The sequence below is a fragment of the Spermophilus citellus genome, assembly GCF_964194105.1.
Source record: "Spermophilus citellus genome assembly, chromosome: 14".
Taxonomy (NCBI): domain Eukaryota; kingdom Metazoa; phylum Chordata; class Mammalia; order Rodentia; family Sciuridae; genus Spermophilus; species Spermophilus citellus.
The window spans coordinates 51,330,254-51,352,545 of record NC_138194.1 but is presented as its reverse complement, the minus strand read 5'-3'; the positions used below and the strand labels follow the sequence as shown (position 1 = coordinate 51,352,545).

Here is a 22,292-nt window from a genome sequence, read left to right as displayed (position 1 = left end):
CGTTCCCTGCTTTTAAAAATCTTAAAAGCTTCATATCTCTTTTGTACTTAAATAATATAAATTTGCAGACTTGGGACCTGTGCTGTAGCATATAACCCATCTCATAGCCACAAGGTGGCAACAGTTGAACAGAGGTTTGCTTTTTCTGCTGTATGAACATTATTACTACTGGTCCTTTACAGTAGAGGGTGGCACATCACTTTCCAGCACATTAAAAAAGGCAGTGAAACATCTTACTACTTTTTATTTATTTAGAATGCTGAAGTTACAGAAAAGCTTTTAGTTTTATTTTTAACACTATATTAAATGGATTTCTTGCAAATATTTTTAAATGCTATGTTTCACTAATATTTCTTATTGCTATTTTTTATTTAAAAATACTGGAATATTCTGGGAGACAGAACATTTCAATCAGATGTTTAGTTCTTTTTAGAATACTGAAAAAATGAAAACATAGATTGTTTAAAGGATTTGTTTTAATATAAAGGAAAAATTCTCTAAATTTTTATGTAACTTTTAAGTCCACTAAATTCATATGGTAGTAAAATTATCTAGTTTTGGTTAATCCTTTGTTTTCCCTTAGTTTTGTGTTGAGAACTTTAAAAATTGCACCAATCTTTTAAAATTAAAATTTAATATGTAAAGGAATGTTGGAAAATGTTTCTTATTTTAACTGTGATGCAAGCCTGTTTTTATATTGTAGAATTCTAAGAGAGTTATCTTTGAGTTAATGATAAAGAATCTTCTGAAATGTTTAGTTCCATTTTCAAAGAATGTTTAGAGAAATGTGTCCATTTAATTAAAAAAACAACAACAAAAGAGTGAATTGAAGTAAATAGAATTCTCAGGGGAAAGTAGGTTTTTATCAGTACCTGTATTGTGCTTATGAGCAGTAGAATCCATTTCCTAAAAAGGAAGATGCTTATTTTCTGTATGTATTGTATTTTGTAGGTGGTCATATGATCTGACTTCTCAGGTCAGCATTAGCTTTTGCTATTTGTAGATCTTTCCTAATTCTTATTTTTACCCAGAAATGTTGCTACCTTCCTTTAATGTGTTTAGGTTTTATTTTGCTTTTAAACATTTTTTTTCTTTTGAATATATTAATTGTTGTGGCATGAGTATAGCCCTAAGTTTGTTTTTATTTATTGGCATTAAGGAAATAAAAGAAGCTTTTAAGTTATACAGAATGTAACTTTTGTGAAGAATCTGATTTGTATGGTTCGGGGAGTAAAATTAAATAGTTTGGATTTAGTTTGGATTTTGCTCTCCTTTTTAAAGCTTCAGGGACTCTGTGGTTGGCAACTGCTGGACAGTGAGTCAGTCTTGGCATAGGAGTTGGCAGTTCAAGTTGCCTGGTTTCTGACCAGCTTGATATGGTTGGGTTCTCTCAAAAAAAAAAAAAAAAAAGGTCGGGGGGGGGGCACTGGGAGTTGGATGCTACTGGGCAGAGAGTATGTATCCCAAAGACATGAAAACATGTTTATATAACAAACTATGCAAATATGGCATTATCTATAGTACTAAAACTAGAAACAGCTCATATGCCCTTTCGTGAATGGTTAAACTACAGTACATTCTTATCATGGAATAGTACTTAGCAATAAAAAGTAACAAGCAATTGATATATGTAACAATTGGAATGACTCTGAAGGGAATTAGGCTACATGAATAAAAAGCCAGTTTCAAAGGGTTATATATATTGAGTAATTCCATTTATATGACATTCTTGGAATGACAGATTTATAGAGATGGAAAACAGATTAGAATGGAATAGGTAGGTAGATGGGAGTTTGAGAGGTATAAAAGGACACACAGGGATCTTATGTCAGTGGAACTGTTCTGCATCTGACTGTGGTAATAAATAGGAACCAGTACATATGACAAAATCTCATAGAACCAGATACATGCATGTAAACAATTACAGGTAAAACGAGTGAAATCTGAACAAGACCTTTGGACTGTATCAGTGTTGATTTCATTTCCTAGTTGTGATAGTCTTGCAAGATGTTATCACTGAGGGTAAGTGGTAAGTGGGTCTCTGTATATTATTTATTACAACTGCATGCAAATTTACAAGGATTTCAAAAGAGAAAGTTTAATTAAAAATAAAAGGATCATTTCACTAGGCTGTCAGGCCCAACACAGGTAAGACCAATGAATTTAATAAGCAATAAACCTATTACCCTATACTATTTCCTACAAAATGATTCTTTGGTGACAAGCACTGTCATGTGGAATGCCTTGTCAATTAATAGAGCATTATATACATTCAGAAATGTATATAATGCTCTATTCATTGATGGTTTTGGTAGAATCTTTTGGACAAGTAAGATAAGTCTATATTCAGAGTGCCTATTTCCAGTGATAATATGTTGTTATTTTTTTCTCTACATAAAATAATTGAATATAATCAACTTGCCACCAGGGAATGATGCTATATTGGTAACTTAGCATTGATCTCTGCTGTTGGCAGATTAGTAATTTAGTGGAGATTGTAACCGTATCAACATGGGTGAGTAAAAGTCAGTGTTCCTGAATTCATTCATAGTCTCCATCTCAACTATAGAAGGACCTACCACTTTGGTGACATTCTTACATGACTAGTAGTCTGGGGTATGTTGAGAAACCCCTTTTAGCCCTGAGACAGAAGCACATCCCTGTTGCCAGAGTCACTTTGTTCTTGAACCTATTTGGGAGGGACAGGAGTAGCTGGGGAAGGAGGTTGACAGGCATTCAGGGGAATGGTTATCTTGTTCACCTGAATAATAAGATTCTCTGATGAAGAGGTCATTCACATGTAACTTACCATGGTTTGACAATGGTTTGTCTCTCAAGGGTTCATGTACTGAACACTTGGTTCTCAGTGTGGTGATGTGAGAGGTGGTAGGGTCTTTAAGAGCTGGAGTCTAGTGCTGGGAGATTAGCTCATTGGGAGTGCTGCCCTTAGAAGTAATTGGTATAATTTTTATGGGACCCCATTTAGTTCTCATGAGAGGTTGTTAGAAGAGAGCAGGTCTGACCCCTGAATTGCATTTTGGCTTCTTTTCTTGCCATGTGATCTCTCCCTATCGATACATTCCCACCATGATACCATCTGCCATGATGAGACATAGTTATGGGGGCCCACATCAAAACAGTACCATGCTATTTGAACTTTCATACTCCACAACTTGAGCTAAATAAACCTCCTTCTTTATAAAGTACCCAACTTTGGGTATTTTCTTATAGCAATGAAACAGACTCATACAGACTCATTTATGTTTTTACTCTGTGCCTATTCAGAGTACCTCCCATCCCAACCCCAATACTGGAGAATGAACCCAGTGGTACTCTACTACTGAGCTTCATCCTCAGCCCTTTTAATTTTTTATTGTAAGACAGGGTCTCTCTAAGTTGTCCAGACTGGCCTTGAACTTGGTGAACCGTCTTCCTTAGCCTTCCAAGTAACTAGGGTTACAGGTGTGTACCACCACACCCAACTTCTGTGCCTATTCAGAGAGCTCAAAACCTTGTCATCTATTTTTGGTTAGGTTTTTTTAAAGCACCTAGCCATCAGCAAAATCATTCACCATTTTCCATAATAAATACAAGCTGTCTCTCTTTCTGGGCAAAATGATCATTTGCATGTATTGTTCAGAGTTCATTTGCATGTATTGTTCAGGGAGCTGCTACTTTTAACACTGTCCTTCAATGCCCTCTTTTTTTTTTAAAGAGAGAGAGAATTTTTTTTTTTAAAGAGTGAGAGAGGAGAGAGAGAGAGAATTTTAATATTTATTTTTTAGTTATAATTAGCCACCAATAGAGGGCTGTCAAAGACTCCTTCTCCAACTTCATCTGCCACGATTCTCCCAAGCACCACTATAGCTCAAGAAATAGAATAGCTGGCCTGAGAGCCTGGACCTGTCGCAGAGTCATCTCCATCTGGGATCCTGTCAAAACTGGTACTTTGGGGGTTCTTGATAAAAGGATTAGAAAAACATGTCTAAATAATAATGTATTTGTTGCTTTCAAAGTTTAAAAAGAATTACTAAGCATTGTGCTCCTTTCCTTTTAGTAAGAAGGGGTGTCTTTACATGTTCTAGACCACTAACCCTTAGGAATTTCACCAAGGTGGGATTTATTGTCGTCTGGCATTCATGTGTCTTACCATGTGTTGCTGCTTAGAGGTTCCATCAACAAGTGTAATGGACCAGCATGTTGTCTAATGGAATGGAGTGGCAATCACAGTTCCTACAGATTAGACCATAACATAGAGCTAGAGAATTGATATAACCTTGAGATAACATGGGCTTTACTAGCAGTTTAGATAAAGAAAGCATTGTCAGGTCAATAATTGCATCTCAGAGGTTGAGGTATATTTGATTTGTTCCAGCCTTGAAACCACTTCTAGTGCCATGGCAGCTACAAGTGGATTTATCACCTGATTAAGTTTATGATAATGAATTGTCATTCTCTGAGACCCATCTGTTTGCTGCAAGGTCAAATAGGCAAGTTGAAGAGGAATGTTGTAGGAATCAGTATCTCCAAGTCCTTCATGGTGGCACAAATTGCTACAGTCCTTCCAGGATTACTTTAATTTGCTTTTTTGGTAAAGTGGAACAAGGGCAAGTTCTAGTATCTTGCACTTGTTCTTCTCTAGCTTAATAGCTCTTATTCCATAAGTCAGGGAACTAATGAGGGTTACCTAGTACCTACTTGTTGCCTAGTACCTATTCCAGTTGTCTTCTGGACTGTAGAATATCCACAGCATGGGTACATAGAATGGACTTGAGTTATAATGCTATTGAGTATGTGAACTCTGTAAGCCCCTGTTCTGGTCAGTAGTAAACTGGTTCTCTAAGAAGTAGTCAGGGGGCTAGGATTGTGGCTCAGTGGTAGAGCGCTTGCCTAGCATGTATGATTTATCATACATGATAAATGGAATGGCAATCACAGTTCCTACAGATTAGACCATAACATAGAGCTAGAGAATTGATATAACCACATATAAATAAATGAGTAAAGTAAAGGTCTATCAATATCTAAAAAACTATTTAAAAAAAGAAGCAGAGTCAGTTCAGATAATCTCTGAAAAGTCTGATTATTTCCCCTTCCTCTATGGACAGTCACCTAGGTAAATAGCCATAACACCCCTGGGAAACAAGATTGGTAATAAAAGTTTTTGACTCTTGGTGAAAGGAGTATCTAGAGATCCTCCCAGGAAACATGCTAAGGGGCAGGTGAACAGGTCAGAAATAATAAATCCACTCCAACATTCCATTCCCTCTAAGCCTTTTAGATGCCTTCCTCTATCCTTAGAAAGTTCTGGTATTTCAGTTTTATTTAGTGTAGTCTAAATGGGTCCAGGTTTCATTGAATCAACTGGGTGAACTCTTAAAAACTCTTCCTACTCACCTGAGCTAACACCGTGTCTAGAACATCTGCTTAACAAGCTTATAATAATAAATTTTGATTTCAGGCAAGACTGTTTTTCCTCTCACCATGATATCAAACTCTCAGGCTCCATTTCCACACTTATCCCCAATTTCTGTTGATGTAAGTTGGCAAAATCATGCAATCATTTTGTGTACATTGCACATCCACATGGACTATACTTTTTATCTTACCCATGATAGTTTGCTGAGAACTTGAGTTTGTTTAAAGGTCTGGGACAGTTTTCTCTGATAGAACATTTTGTGATGATAGGAATATCCTATAATGTGCTATCCACATGTAGTTTTTTGTGTATTTAGAATGTGGCCAGTGCAATGGAGGAAATGAATTTTAAATTTTATTTATTTTAATTTGAAATTAGAGTTAAGTGGCCACATATGTCTAGTGGATACCATGCTGAACAATGCAGGTCTAAAAACAACAACAAGTCATAGAGATGGATGTTTAGGAGGATCAGTTGTCCTTTGTAAGTACCTTCAGGGTCGACCATTGCAGGTACTTCAGGAAAGGAGAGACTGAGTTCCTGATATGGAGATGGAGGGTCTTCTTTTATTGGCAGAGAACACTCAGTAGAATTTAGGGGTTTAAGCATATACCATCCCATTTCAGTTTTCAGAATCCACTGCTTTCCTAATTGATACTCTAATATTAGAGAATCTGAAAAGTTGGGAATACAATTTATATTGTCTTTCAGCCCATCTGCAGAATTAGACCGTGAGTTTATTTTTTAGAAAACTCAATCATGACTAAATAAGATAAAGGTTTCTTTTTGGACTGTCATAGATACTTTGAGATTCCTTATGTTGACCTTTATCTGGGAATTTTTAGCATCCAACAAACAACACTTTTATATTTCAGTAATTTGATCTAACTAATATGGGACAGAAAATGTTGCTCACCACAAAGCCTTGACTTCTGTGGGTACTTGGTTATAGATGTCTCCAGGTGCTACACCACACACTGCTACATGTACCTGCTTTGCCACCGTACACTGTAGGTACCCCTTATCACTAGAAATGGAATCAATTAATGCTTTTAAGCAGAATCACTTTGGACTACTGACCCTGAATAACCCAGAATTTTTTTCTGACAGCCCACATTAAGGTTCTTTAACTCTGAAACAGTTTTGGTATCTCATCTCATATTCACAGCTTGCTCTAGGGACTTAAATTTAGTGTCTATTTATGAGCCTGTTCCTGTCCTGGACATTTTTCCCAGATGTTATTTGTGCAGGTTGAATAAGAGTTAAGAAGGCACCAGTAGCATTTTTATATCAGATCTCTCAAAACACTTTTTTACAGTAGCCTCTTATATAACACATTTCCTAAAGAATTTTTTGCCTAGTGTGGTTGTTAAATATTGAAATGTGGGTGTTAGATGGTGCCATAGATGGGATAAAAATTGATTACTAGAAGGTTGTTTATAAAATATGATATAGGCCAATTCTATTTTTTGCCTTTTAGGAACTGAGTTTACATATTTATATAGCTTCTACTTTTTGTTTTTAGTGGTAAACAAGACACATACCTGTTTTCATCTTGAAATATAGCAAAAAAGTTAAAATTTTAAGAATAAAATTTAAATTTAAATATAATGTTATTAAAGAAACTGTGTAGCATTGATTGAGTTATGTAAGACCTGAGAGCACATCTAGTTTTGGAAATGTTCTAATTTCTAGAATAGTTAGAAGTAATATTCCATATGTCTACCTGAGAGAGAGAGAACACCTAACTTCCTCTTGTAACTATGTTTCCCTATATCTAGTAGTTATTTTCCTGCTACTATAAAATCTCTTAATTCTAAAGTTTTTGAAATTTTTCAATCATGCTTCTTCATTAAGAGATTTTTGAGGATTTGTTCAGGTATTTACTTTAAAAATATATATTTTTGTGAACAGTCACCACTTTAACCTTTCCTGTAACTATTTCTTGCCTTCTTGATAAATCTTGATAACCTCACTTCTCTTCTGACCTTCCTTAGTGTAGGATGTGAGGGGTCTCTAAGAGTAGAAAAGGTTCTTTCTTCTCAGTAACATTTTAAACTCCTGTTTTATTGGAAATGCTTTAAAAAGACTCCTTAACAGAAATTGTCTCAACTCTTTCAATTTTTTCTTCAGCATTAGCTCACAGCTTTTTTCTTTTTCTATATGTACTTACCATCTTAATTGACTTCAGTATCTCCATTGATGATTTTACCAGTAGTTTGACTAGATAGGTTTTTATTATATTTATATCCCACAACCTTATTGTAAACCGTATTAGTTCCAGGAGTTCTTTTGTTGTGGTGGTTGATTTCCTTTTGTCAAAAAAATTTCTATATCTACATCTGTGTGTGTGCATGTGTGTGTGTATATATGTATGTGTATGTATATATGTATATAAATATGTATACAATCATGTCATTGGCAAAGGAAAGATTTCTTACTTCTCAATATATATACCTTTTATTTGTGGGATTGGTTTTTATTTTTTGGTCTTATTGCATTAGCTAGAACTTCCAGTATGATGCTGAAAAGCGATGTGAGAGGGTACGTCTTGCTTTCTTCCTGATTTTAGTAGAAAAGCTTCAAGTTTCTCATCAAGTATGATGTTAGCTGTAGGGTTTTGGAGATATTCTTTATCATTTTGAAAAGTTCCTATTACTAGTTTACTGAGAATCTTTAATCATGAATGAATATTGAATTTAGTTGTACTTTTTTTGCAATTATTGGCAATTATTGATATGATCATATGATTTTTCTTCTTTAGCCTGTTGATGTGATGATTACATTAATTGATTTTTGAACTTGTCATAAAACTCGCTTTGTATGGTGTTTAATTCTTTTTAAGAGTTGTTTGATTTGTTAATATTTTGTTGAAGAATCTTTAATTCATATTTATTATGAAACATATTGGTCTGTAGTTTTCATTGTAATGTTCTTACATAGTTTTAGTGTTAAGATAATGCTGACCTCATAGGATGAATTAGGAGTTGCTCCCTCTGTTTCTGTCTTCTGAGGGAAATTGTATGTTATTCTAAATGTTTGGTAGATTTCATCAGTGAATTCATTTGGACCCGGTGCTCTCTGTTTTGGAAAGATGTTAATTATTTATTGAACTTCTTTAATAGAAATAGGCCTATTCAGATTGCCTGTTTCTTGTATGAGTTTTGGTGGATTGCGTCTTTCAAGGAATTTGAGTAATTCATTTAGGTTATCAAATTTGTAGGCATAGAGTTCTTTATTAGCATTTTAATGTCCATGAACTCTGTAGTAATATCGCTCTTTTCATATCTTATATGTGGTTTTTCTTGGCATGGTTTTGGTACTATCTACAGTTTTAGACATCCAGTGAGGGTCTTGGAACATAGTTGTCATGGATGAAGGGGGCTATTATATTAGTAATTTGTGTCTTCTCTCTCTTTATCTTGGTTAACCTGACTGGAAGCTTATCAAATTTATTGATCTTTTTAAAGAACCAGTTTTTGGCTTTGTTGATTATCTGTACTGATTTCCTGTTTTTAGTTTCATTGCTTTTTGCCTCAATTTACATTTTTTCTTATTTGCTTTGGGTACAGTTAGCTTTTCCTTTTCTGTTTTGTTAAGGTGAAAGTTTAGTTGATTGATTTCAGAGCTTTCTTCTTTTCTAATATATGCATTCATTACCATAAAATTCTCTCTAAACACTGCTTTCACTGTATCCCACAAATTTTGATAAGTTCCATTTTCATTTAGTTGGAAGTATTTTTTAATTTCTCTTGAAATTTCTCCTTTCTCTCAGATGTTAAGAAGTATAAGTATCTAGTATATTTTCCAAGTATTTTTAGACTTTGAGAATTTTGAGCTAAATTTCTGTTATTATTTCTAGTTTAATTCCATTGTTATCTGAGAGCACACATTATATGATTTTTAAACTCCAAAATTTAATGTGTGTTTTATGATCCTGAATATGACCTAATTTGGTGATTGTTCCAAGTGAGCTTGAGAAGAATATGTATTCTGTTGTTGTAGGATTAAACAGTCTATAAATGTCCATTATATCCAATTGATTGATGGTGGTGTTGAATTCAACAATATCCTTATTGATTTTTATGCCTGCTGGCTCCATCCATTTCTAGTGGGGGAGGGGTGTTAAGTCTCCATTTGTAATAGTGAATTTGTTCATTTTTCCTTGGGGTTCTATTGGGTTTTGCCTCATATGATTTGGCTTTCTTTCTTAAGTGCACCCATATTAATGATTCTTATGTATTCTTGGAGAATTGATCCCTTTATTATTAATGAATTGCTTATCATGAACAAACTGTTTTCTAGTCTATTAAGAATAAGAAAAATAAAAGTTTTTATTTTATTTGCACTATTCCTTTTCTAATGCTCTTTTTTTGTTTATGTAGATCCAAGTTTCTGACCTTTATGTAATTTTTCTTCTCTCAGAATAATTTCTTTTAATATTTCTTACAAAGCCTACTGGCAAAATATTCCATCAGTGTTTGAGAAAATCTTAGGTATTTCATTTCCCTCTGTTTTTGTATGAATGGTTACTGAGAAGTTATAAGTAGTTCTTACCTTTATCCCTTTATTGGTAAGGTGGGTTTTTTTGTTTTTGTTTTTGCCTCTGGTTTCTTTCAAGATTTTTTTTCTTAATCTTTGACTTTCTCTAGTTTGAAAATTATATAGTCCAATGTTTTTGACATTTATCCTGCTTTGTGTTCTCTGAGCTTCCTGGAACTGTGGTTGGTGTTTGATACTAATTTAGGGAAATTCCTGGTCATTATTATTTCAAATACTTCCATGCTTTCTCTCTCTCTCTCTCTCTCTCTCTCTCTCTCTCTCTCTCTCTCTCTCTCTCCCCCCCCCCCCTTCTGGAATTCTCATTATGTTTATCTTATACCTTTTGTAGTTGTCCCAGAGTTCTTGGATATTCTGTCCACCATCCCATCTTTTTTCTCTTTATTTTTTTAGACTTGGCTATTTCTATTGAGATATTTTTAAGGACAGAGATTCTTTCCTCAGGTGTCCTGTGTAACAAAAGCCTATTAGAGGCATTCTTCATTTCTGTTAGTGTTTTTGATCTCTGGCATGTCGATTTTGGTACTTTCCAAGCCATTTCAATCTTTTTGAGCTTGCATGCTGTTTTTGTTACAGCAACTCTGAACATTAGAGAGCCCTTAGCATCTTTATCATAGTTGTTTTAAATTTCTGGTTTAAAAATTCCAACATTGTTTTCATATCTGAGTCTGTCTCTTCTTACTGTGTGTTTTTGCTTTTGTTTTTGGTGTTATTTTTTGCTTTTCGATATGTCTTATAATTTTTCTTAATGGCTGCACATGATATATTGGGTAAAAGGAATCACTTTGTATAGTCATTAGTTATACGAGGATAAGAGGAAATGTTCTACAGCCGTAAGAATAGGTCTCAATCTTTTAATAAGCCTGTGCCTTTGGGCTGTAAACTTCACATGTGCTTTTTGGGCGCACCCCTGCTTCCATGGGACAGGTGCTTAAAGCCTGCTGGAGCTGGGTATTTCCCTTCCTCCAGGTTAGGCTCTGATAAAACCCCAGCAAGTGAGATTCTGGTTAGTTTCTCCTGAGGATATACCTTGTTGAACAGAACAGAAAGCTCTGGTGTATTCAAAATTATTTTCCTTCTATCCTCTCCCCTTGCCTGAAGCACAAAGGGATTTTTCTTATATCTTTAATGTGAGAACCAAGTTAAGCTCCTGGAAATTAAACTCACAAAAGTGTGGGAGCACCCAGTGACTGAGTCCCTCTGGAGTTTTTATCTCCCAGACTTGTCCACTTTGAGCCTCCACCAATTCATCAGTTTAGTTCACATTTTCCCACATTGGCACTAGTTCCTACAGAGATTTGGGGCTTTGACCAACAGTTCAGTTCTCTATATTTTGCTATTTGAGGAGTAACAGTTTGCCCTGTGACTCCCACCTTTTCCATGTATTTAAAGACATTGTTATTTTCTTCAGTTTGTACATCTTTTTACCTCTTAGGAAGAAGTGACAACTTCTAGTTTCTTACATTCAGCACCAGAAACCAGAAGTCACCACACAGTTTTTTAGTATCATATTTTAAGACCTTTATTTCCACTTTCCTTCACTTGTAGATATGTGGTAATTTGCATATTATTATCACTTAGAACTATCTTATGTTCAAGTTCTCAAACGTCTGAGCTCTTTCTTGGATCACAGTTTTACCATTATCATGTTCACTAGTCCCTTAATCTCACCTTTCACCACCAGTCTATCAACTTTTATCTGGTCCTATCTTACTTCATACTGTCTAGAGTCACTTGACAGCCATTCGGATGTCCTGGAATCTCACTCCTTAATCTTTTTTGCCTTGCCTGCCACCCTAGAACTCCCTTAATGTAACTTAAATTGTTCTGCTGTTTGCTGCTGGTTCTCTTAGTCCAGGAATTTTAACCTTGATATTAGTGACAGCTGGATCAGATAATTCTTTGTTGTGGGAAGCTGTTGTGTGCACTGTTGGATTTTTAGTGGCACCCTGGCCTCTCTGCAGTAGCATCTCCAGTCATAACAATCAAACATATTTCCAAACATTGCCAGATGTCTCCCGTGGGGCAAAAATTATCCCCTTTGAAAAATATTAGGTTAATCAATGAAATTTTATGGTGGCTAATTCTAGAAAGATTTGACTAATTTTTTAAAAAGCTAAATTTGGGGGACTGCTTCCATTAGACATCATTCAAGTGGCTTACATGTGGCCATGCATCTATTTCATCCTCACAGCAACACTAAACTCTGGGTACTGTAATTATTAGTCACAGTGTATAAGGCGATACCTTGTGGAGCAGCACAGAAGCACAGTGCATTGCTTCATCCACAGGGCTGCTCAGTGGTAGAGCCCAGATGTGAAGCATGTGGCTGGACTTCAGAGCCTGCCTTCAGGAGCCTCCAGTGCTAGTCCTCACTAACAACTGCACAGCTGTCGTTTTAATTCTTTATTGTTTATTAATGTTATCTATTATTGCATAATAGAATATCCCAAACTTAGTTCTCCTTTGGACAATTTGTTCAAAAAATTTTTTAGAGAAGAGGGAAGATATTTATTTTCGCTAGAGCAATAAATGCCTGCTTACCAGGTACTGTGCACTTGAGATATTTTGTGCTTAACAGAGATTGGCTGTACTACCTCTGTTTTTAATGTAATTATTTCTCTTGTTTTCATCTGGTCTTCTCATCGTAGCCTTCTATTATTCCTGGTGTCACTAACCCCACATCTTCGTGAAATTCTTCAGGATAGATGATAGATTGGCCACATGGTAGGCAAGTGCTGTGCCACATCCCCTCAAGATTATTATTTTTTTAAATCTATTTATCAACTACTTTAGTCTAACAGGATTTGAGTTTCCTAGAATTTCTGTTATTCTGCCATACTATATCCTTCATTTTAAGTTTTTATATGATGTCTCTGTCTACTTTCTGTATCTTGTGACAATTTTGTTGAATAACAGGTATGGTCTTTGTATTCATTAGTTGGATTGGGCAGTGTCTCATGTTTCTTTTAGTGCTAATAATCTCTGATTACAACCTGTATAGTATGTGCCTTCATATGCATGATAGTTATAATATGTATGTACACTTAACGTAATAAAGTAATGCATATTCTTTTGTAGTCTAGATTTTCTGTAATCAATAATATAAAGAAGAAAATAGTTCTATACATAAATTATTACAGTTAGCATATGGCATATTTCCAAGGATTAATATCTATATAATATCACTAAACATACATAAATATCTGTAGAAATATGTACACTGGTGGGTTGTTTTTTTTTTTTTTTTTTTTTTTTCAATGCTGAGGATTGAACCCAGGGTTTAGTGAATGCTAGGCAAGGACTCTTTCACTGAGCTACATTCCCAACCCTATCGTGTTTTCTTAAACTATCTACCAGATAGTCCATGTTCCCTAAAATCTCATATAGGTTTATGTAAAAACCCTAATATGTAACAAGTAAACTTACTCTCTTACTCTGCTGCACCCCACCCCATTTCTTAATACTCCTCAATTGGATATCAAGTCCTTGTTTTACTATTTGGAAAATATCTCTGTTTCCATTCTTTTGTTTTCCTGTGGCCACAGCTGGGTTCAATAAAGGCCCTTTATCATCTCTATCCTAGCTAATTGAAGGATCAAGAAGCTTCTCAACATTGACCCTCTTTCCAATTTTTCTTTTCCTCCCTCAAATCCACCTTTCATGCTGTTGCCAAAGGTTCTGGGGATTGAACCCACAGGGGCTCTACCACTGAGCCACGTCCCCAGCCCTTTTTTATATTCTGTTTAGAAATAGCATCTCACTAAGTTGCTGAGGATCTTGGTAAGTCACTGAGACTGGCCTTGAACTTGTGAGACTCCTGCCTCAGACTCCTGACCTGCTGGGATTACAGGTTTGCACTACTGCTACCGGCCAAGGCTTTCATTTTAAAACAAAGGATAAGTGCTGTCACCCCATTGGTGACAAACCTCTTTTGACTCCCCATTTCTTATAGGATTTTTAACTCAGCCTGGAATAAAAGACTCTTGACAATTGAAGTATGAGTAGTGATTACTTTCAGCAACTATTTGGATCCTATGCTCTGTAGTAATGCTGGTTTAACTCTATGTTCCCCTACCATTGCACACATTTACAAACAAGGCCCAGAATACAGACAAGGGCCAGAAGAGAGGCAAGTGCTCACCACTCAAAGTATGTTTGATGAATGAGTGATTAAAAGCGGTACTGTTTCTTGTATCTGTAATCCCTGTACCTTTCCCCTTCCTATCTAAACATTCCTGTTCAACTTCAAAGTGAGAAAACTATAGCAGAATAACAGGAAATCTGAGCTCTATACCAATTTTTAAAGGAAACAATCAACTCTGGTTACCTGTTTTACTTCTGAGACAACTTTTTTGGTAACATTTTCCATAACCTGGATGTAGGTTATGATACAGACCCAACAGTAGATTAAGTATACCTACCACTTTGGAGTTTGCATCCACAGGAGAGGAGCTAACAATGTTGGTTTAGACACCTAATAAACAGGACTTCCTGTTGTCAACATGTATTGTGGGAGTTGCTACATTTATTATTTTGAGAAGTCACCTGACAAGTAAATGTGTACAGCTGGGCTTGTACCCTAGGAATTCAAAGATGGTTCCACATTATGATTTTTGAAGGAGAGCTTTGTCTGATTGTTAGATAGTTTCCAAAAATCAGTGAGCAATAATGAATGTACAGTTTAAAAACAAATTTAGTTGTTAACTAAAAAGTATTATGCTTGTAGTAAAATCATTTCACTCACTGGAAATGCTTTTGCCTTCATTGTAAAATGTGATGAAGTAAAAGCAAAAGTAATTGAACAGAAAGCAATAACAAGTTATTTCCAAGTTATTTTATTTTTTGTGGTTTTGGGGATTGAACCTAGGGCTTCATATGCTGGGCAAGTGCTCTACTACTGAGCTACATCCCTAACCTTCCCCTTGAATTTAAAGTTGTCTTAAAAAATCATTATTCCTAGTTTTATAAAGTTTATGATGAAACAGGTATTTCACAATAGATTTACTAAAGATCTCAGAATCTTCTTAAATAGTCAAGAATACTCAATTTATTAATGTCTTCTACATTTTTCAGTTTATTATGAGTTTTCAAAAATAGTCCTTGATGATACTCTGTATTTCAATGTTTGGTGATATCTCCTTTTTCTTCTCTAATTTTGTTGAGTTGGGTATTCTCTCTTTATTTTGTTTTGGCTAGGAGTTTATTGTTTATCTTTTCAAAGAACCAACTAGATGTTTTGGCTTTCTTTTTCCTGAGGCAGAGGTCATAAACTCATGGTCCATGAGCCAAATTCAATACCTGAGTGTGTTTTGCCTGATTTGTAAAGTGGAAAATTTTTATTTTTCAATGTATAAGTATTTTAAGATTGGAAATTTTATATTAATGTATGGATTTGGGGCTTCTTGGATAATTAAAACGTGGCAATAACTGGACTTGAATTGTAGCCACAGGTGCAATTGAATAGTGGCTGCACCTTTTAGGCTGGGTACATATTCTTCTGCATATCTAGCTCCTATGTGGTCTGGCATTTGAGTTTGTAATCCTTGGAGTAATACATGCTCTAAAATTAAGTCATATTTATAGTTGTGTAGTTTAAAAAGTAAATATTCAATGGTACTTAGTAATTTTCCTTGAGTAACAAATGTAAAAAGTCACTACAGGATGTAGGTAGCCGGATCAAATTGTTAATGTTCTTCTGTGATTAAGTCTCACAATAGAAACGTAGTACTTCCCTTAGTTTGTGCCAAAGCATGCACACATCATTCTTTGTGAAAATTAAAGATGAGTAGAAGGTACATCTCTGTGTTCATGGGTTCCTACAAAAGCATGTGTTTGGAAAAAAAAAATTATAAGAGAAAAAAAAAGGAGTAATCAGGTTACATTATGTGTTCAGCCATCCCTCAAGTGAATTGTGTCTGCAAAAAACACTCCTAGAAAGTGAGCAGCACAAAATAGTTGAAAAAACTATTTTTCCTGTGGGATTTTACCTTTGGAAAAAGAAAGAAATTAAACTCAAGTCATTTAAATTAGTACAAGAACTCATGTTCAGACTGATAATTGTGATAAAGGGTCTTTAGGTGTTTTTATCTGAATATATATTTGAATTTGTACTAAATACATAGTCCTTCTCACCAAACCTGAATCAGATGTCAGTACTAGGAATATTCAATGGTCTCTTTGGATGCCCTACTCACCTTTAGATTCTGACACACCCCAGGCCCCTATTCTAGGATACTTGGTATGCAGACTCCCCTCTGTTGTTTACCTGCCTGGGCTTTTGAGACTCACACTGGCTCACCTCATCCCTCCATCACCTGCCAAGTGTATGTGTCTATTTTTCACTGGTTCATCTTCAGGAAGGAAAAGGAAGAAGAGCAAGTTGAAGAGCATAACTAGCTTCCCCCCCGCCCCCTGGTGGACACAACATCTTTATTTTATTTTATTTTATTTTTATTAGTTACACATGACAGTACAATGATCTTGACAATTCATACATTTGAATCAAATGGGGTATAATTTCTCATTTTTCTGATTGTACAGGTTGCAGAATCACATTGGTCATACAGTCACCTATGTACATACAGCAATAATAATGTCTATTTTATTCTGCTGCAGGGCAGCAGAATAACTAGCTTTTAAAAGCAAAAATTCACTTATATTCATCTATTATTGCTACAAAATGTAAATGTAGAACAAGTTGGCTTTTAAAAATCTCCCTGTAAGACTTCATTATACTTGCCATATTGTGTCTCATGTTGAATCTTATGTATATAAATACCTCTTTTCATATTTAGGAGTCTCAGAAAAATGTGGAATCCTTCGCATCCATGCTGAGACACTCTCCTCTGACACAGATGGGGCCTGCCAAGGATAAATTGGTCATTGGACGGATCTTTCATGTTGTGGAGAATGATCTTTACATAGATTTTGGTGGCAAGTTTCATTGTGTATGTAAAAGACCAGAAGTGGATGGAGAGTAAGTAAAATCATTTTCAAGTGCTTTAAGAATGTTCTTAAAAGAAGTACCTCAAAATTATTGTTTGATGTAGGTGATTTTAAAAGACAGTATATTTATTTCTCTTGGTAATGCTATTAGAAGAAAAGTCAGAAGTGCTTAAGATATATTTGTTAGTCATATTCAGTCATATTCATATCTTATCAAAGCACTGATAACATTTGGGAAGAAGGTATGAATGTTCATCCCAGTAACAAACCATTTCATACCATAAAATTAAAGCAAGCTTTGTAGTAGTATATGCTCATGAGGCCCTTTTTCCTGTAAACTTTTTTTGCCTCTATTATTCCATAATCTCTTTCCACTTATAAAGTTGCTTCTTCACTGATGCTCCTTTCTCTTACCTTACCAAATTCTGATGCTATATCATTTTTTTAAAATTATTCTCCATTTCTTTTTCCAGATTGTTATTTTTCCTATTATAATTATATTAGTAGAATTAGTTGTTATTTGTAGTCTGTACTGATGAAGATATTTCTAAATATAAATATACAATGGGGAAAGCGCTAAGATGGGAGATCTAGAAGTAGCATGTCAAGGTTAAAGGAAATGTTGAACTAAGATTCTAAAAGGGAAAACAACAGTAAGCAAGATAGAAATGACTATTTCTCAATAATTTTTAATGTGAAAACTTTTTAGATTTTCATATTTCTGGTATCAGAATGCATCTTACAGTTGATGGTATATCAATTTTATTGATAATGTTTTTTTCTCCTGAATGGTATGTAAAATAATGGTGAATGTAGTAATCAGTAACATGTTAGAATAAATTACAGTAATGAAGAAGTTTATGAGTTTAAGAATGAAATATATTGTAGAAATGAATAAGAAGAGAACCTACTCTGAACGTAACTGAGAATTATGGGATGAATTGTTTCTTTCTGAGAATTTTAGGCATCTAAAGATGTAGATGATAATGGAGCTCACCCAGTGAAGGGTCATAAGCTCATTCTACATTAGTATGAAAAGGACCCAACAAAATTAACAGAATACATATTTCCTCAGATCATTCACAAGTGAGTAAATGTTTAACAATCAGAATTTTTAAGGGTGGAATAGAATAATAAACACCTGTATTACATGAGCTAAGACAGAAGGGAGGAGGACTCATTTACCTTTCCCGGCTTTGATTTTCCTCAAATAGAACTCCAGCTTCTTGCCTTCTAGCACATAACCATCTGCTCGGCTACACTGTCCTGATCTTAATGCAATGCAGGCAAGAAGCTTGCCCTGACTGCTCTTCCAGAAGAGTGTTGATTTTAGCATTTTTCTTCCTTTCATCGTATTTCTTTTGAATTTTCTTTGATCAGTCTTTGTTTAAAATTTCTTCCTCCTCAGAAGTCAGCTTGGCCCCCTTCTTGCAGCCCAGGGGCGGTGTGTAGTGGGACTTGTACCACTGTTGGTATGGTGTGCTCTCAATGAGTATGCTGCAGTTCTTCACCAGGGTCTTGGTGTGGACCAGCTCATTACTGGATGCATTGTAGACAACATCAATGATCCTTGTTTTGCTAGTACAACACTCCAGCCTCAAAGCCCATACTTCTTGTTGCCTCCTTGCACTCGGACAGTGTGTACGCAGTGGGGTCCAATCATAGTGTTGGCAGCAGGGTGTCCCAACTCATACTTCTCTTTCTTGTGGTAGAGCCTTCTCTTGCCCCCAGTCTTTCAGCACTTGTGCCAGTTGTCCCGGCAGATGCCTATCGCTTGGTGCCCGTTGGAAAGAGGCAATACCAACAATCAGATTTTGAGTTAAAAAAAAAAAGACCCAATTTGTTAATTTCTGTGGTATAAATTTTTATCATGGCCAATTTCAAGTTACTAATGTGATATCACTGAATGCAGGGCTGGGAAGATATGTGTATAGTGTGCTCTCACAGGCTAATATGAGCCAGCTCCAGGACACCTTTTTCTCTGCTAATCAGATACCTGCCAGTTCTTAGTGAGGTAGGTGGATAAAGCAGCTTATACCTGGGAAAGAAAATGACCTTCTGACACTTCCTGGCATGGGAGGTAATGGTTTGAGCATGGTTTGAATTAGTATATCCAATAACATACAAGCTCATTCAGAAGTACCAAGACCTAAAGAAATTTATAAGTTGGATATATTTATCAATTCAGATTTTAGTACGATATTATATATCATGTAGAGTTGTTGGAGTAAATTAGTGCCTCATTTTTGCTGAGGCTGGCTTTGAATGCGAAATCCTCCTGCCTCAGGCTCCTGAGCCACTGTATTACAGATGTGTTTCTCTGCACCCAGCTGTCATATTCTTATTTGTTTTTGTTTTTGTTTTTTTGCAGTACCAGGGATTGAACCCATGATCTTGTGCATGCTAGACAAGTGCTCTACCATTGATCTATATCCCCAGCCTTATGTCATATTCTTGAATGTAATATTTCAGAATGCGTTAGGAATCTAGAATTAGGATTTGATTTTTTATGTCTTATTTGCTAAATCACAACATTTTAAATATCAGTATTTATTATCAGTTCTTTCTCTATTTAGCGCTATAGTATGATTTAAATTTACTTTATGTATAGTATAGCTTTAAGTGGTTAAATATGGGAGCCTTGCAACATTTATTAAATCTTAAATTTTTATTGAAAACCATATCCATACCATATATGCACATATGGAAGTTACTATATGTTTAAAATCCCATTTTTAGGGGCTGGAGTTGTAGGGCGCTTGCCTCCTATGTGTGAGGCACTGCGTTCGATACCCAGCACCACGTATAAATAAGCAAATAAAAAATAAAGGTCCATCAACAACTAAAAAAAATATTAAAAAAAAAGAAATTCTCTTTTTAAAATCTGTTTCCCCTCCCCCCAATGAAGCGATCTGTTTAATAAAACTCTTTTTGGGGAATGACTCATGGTAATTTTTTTTCCTTTTTTTCTGGGGGACGGGCAGGCTGGTGTTGTGGATTGAGCTCAGGAACAGTCTACCACTCAATTACATCCCGAGGCTTTTTTTCTCTTTCTTATTCTTTTTTTGGAAGACAGGGTCTCTCCAAGTAGTTGAGGCTGGTCTCAAACTTGGATTCCTTCTGCCTCAGCTTCTCAAATCTCTGGGATTAAAGGAGTATGTTACCACGCTGGTCATAATCCTAATAATTTTGCAAATAAGTTCTCTAGTCTTTGGAGCAGTGACTGTATTATAGTCTTTTGATGTTGTAGAAGAGTTAAATGCCTGCATTTCTGTATTCTATAGTTCTCTCTCAGGTCCTGTTTCCATGAAACCACATGTCCAGTATCCAGTCACCATCCAGAAATACCCACTTAAATTTCCAGAGTACTTGCAAAATCAATACATTCATGAATGAGGATCTTGAAAAAGGAGGAGTCAGAGTGGTCTAGAAATAAATTTGTTCATTTGTATGCTCATTCATTCCTTTATTCACTCATTCAAATGTGACTAAAACATATCAATTTGCCAGGCACAATTTTAAGGGTTGGTAAACAAAACAGACTAATTTCCTACCTTCATGAAATGAATATTCTAATGGGAGAAGGAGGAACAGATAGGAAACAAGTATATAAATCAATTTAAAATATTGGTAATTATAAAAGTGAAAATGGGGAAAATATGGTGGCAAGGCGCTGATGAATAGAAAATAACAATAGTCAGAAAGGTCTTTGACCTCCACTTCTGTTGCTATAAGTGTGAAATGCCATCAAAGTACCTTAAAGGGGGGAGGGTGAGAGAGAGAAATGACAAACAGGAGTTAAAGCTTAAGCTCTATTCCTCTCTATCCTGTGGATCAGAAATGTTGTTTCTAATAGTATGTGCAAAGGGATAGTTTCCTTCAGCCAATATTCAATTTGAACCTACACACATTGCATTTGGGAGAAGGACTTCCTAAGTTAGCAAGTTCCTTGTTATTCAGTTTTTACTTATCATGAAATGAAGGTTTATTCTTTTCACAGATTGTTTACTAAATCTCTTGATTTATATATGTAGAAATATTTAGGTTCTTTCTAAAAACCCTTGTCTAGGTTTCTTACAGATCTCTGTCACTTACACTTAGAAAATATTGTCAGGCCAGCATATAGTTTTATTTACTTTTTATTTCTACTTGTGTCTAAAACAAAAGTTGTGAGTAGGAACCTACTTTATTCAAATGTTTGCTTATTGTCTCTGTCCTTGGTGGGAAAGATGATAGCACTGAAAGGGAAAATAAGGAGATTTGGCTTGATTGTTTCTGTGCTCCCAGTTTTTACCCCTACAAGATTAGATAATGTGACTAGATAGACCAGCTTGTTGGGCTGGACATCTCTTGGCATTCTCCCTCCATAATGTCTAATGGCTCAGATTCTGGGAGGCTTCATCCCAGTGATAACAGACCTTCTTATTGTGATACATTTAAAATCACTATAAATGAGATTTAGAAATTTCTATAACTTATTTATCATTTATCAGACTGACCACTTTTTAATTATCCCTTTAGAGAATCATTTTTTCACTTCATTCAGACTTTTGTGTATTGAATGCATTCTACTTAGGATAATTTACAGTAATCAAGTATACTTAAAATAACTAAGATTCAATAAAATATCCAGTTTAGCCAGATGTTTTAATTTTTTCATTATTTAAATAAATAAATTTGATGGCATTTCAGATTAGTAGTTGATAAGGATTGGAAGCATTTTGGTTACCTGAATAATCTAATTAGCTAAGTAATAGTCTTTTAATAAGCTGTATATTTTTTGTTTTGATATTTAATATTTAAATATTTAAGCTGTATAATTTTTGTTGTAATACTAGTTTTGAGGAACTGTTTTCAACCTTTTCGCCAAACAGCCCTAGAATTTTCAGAAAGATTTCAAAGATTGTGCAGAGGTTGGGAAGTAAAGAGAGAATTAGGTTAACTACTTTCAGAGCAGCTTTACATTTATGTGTTTTATTTATTTGGCGGGACATTTCTGTTTAAAGTGTGTGGGTAATAGTGTTTTTTTTTCTACTGCAAAAAAATTTAAAGTTTGAAAAGTACTTTTAAAGGAAAAAAATGATTCTAGAACAATATTACATTTTAAATAACATTCAGAGTCTAAGCTATAGTATTTAAGTTTGAACAATAGTGATCTAGAATTGCAAAATAGAAATATTATAAGTAATTTCAGAGATTTGGGGGAATGAGTGGGCCCTCATACTTATTAGTTGTGACCTCAAAAGTTTTACCAATTATGTTTTTCTTCCAAATCAAAGCTAAATTTAATGTTTTGGAAAGACTTCATTAAGTAGAGGTGTTTTGTTTTGTTAACCAATTGCTATTGAAGGATGAAAAGAAAACT

General features: G+C 35.0%; 1 protein-coding gene and 1 pseudogene across 2 annotated transcripts in view; one reads left to right on the top strand and one right to left on the bottom strand.

The window, feature by feature from the left end:
- MRPS28 (mitochondrial ribosomal protein S28) overlaps window positions 1–22,292 on the top strand; it is a 125,751-nt gene that overhangs the window by 14,372 nt on the left and 89,087 nt on the right. The window contains exon 2 of the mRNA XM_081266299.1: window positions 16,777–16,958. Coding sequence (XP_081122425.1) covers window positions 16,777–16,958 — 182 coding nt within the window. The remainder of the gene's footprint in view (window positions 1–16,776; window positions 16,959–22,292) is intronic.
- LOC308633176 (small ribosomal subunit protein eS8-like) overlaps window positions 18,105–22,292 on the bottom strand; it is a 35,061-nt pseudogene continuing 30,873 nt past the window's right edge. The window contains exon 2 of the transcript in view: window positions 18,105–18,700. The product of the transcript in view is annotated as a small ribosomal subunit protein eS8-like (transcript). The remainder of the gene's footprint in view (window positions 18,701–22,292) is intronic.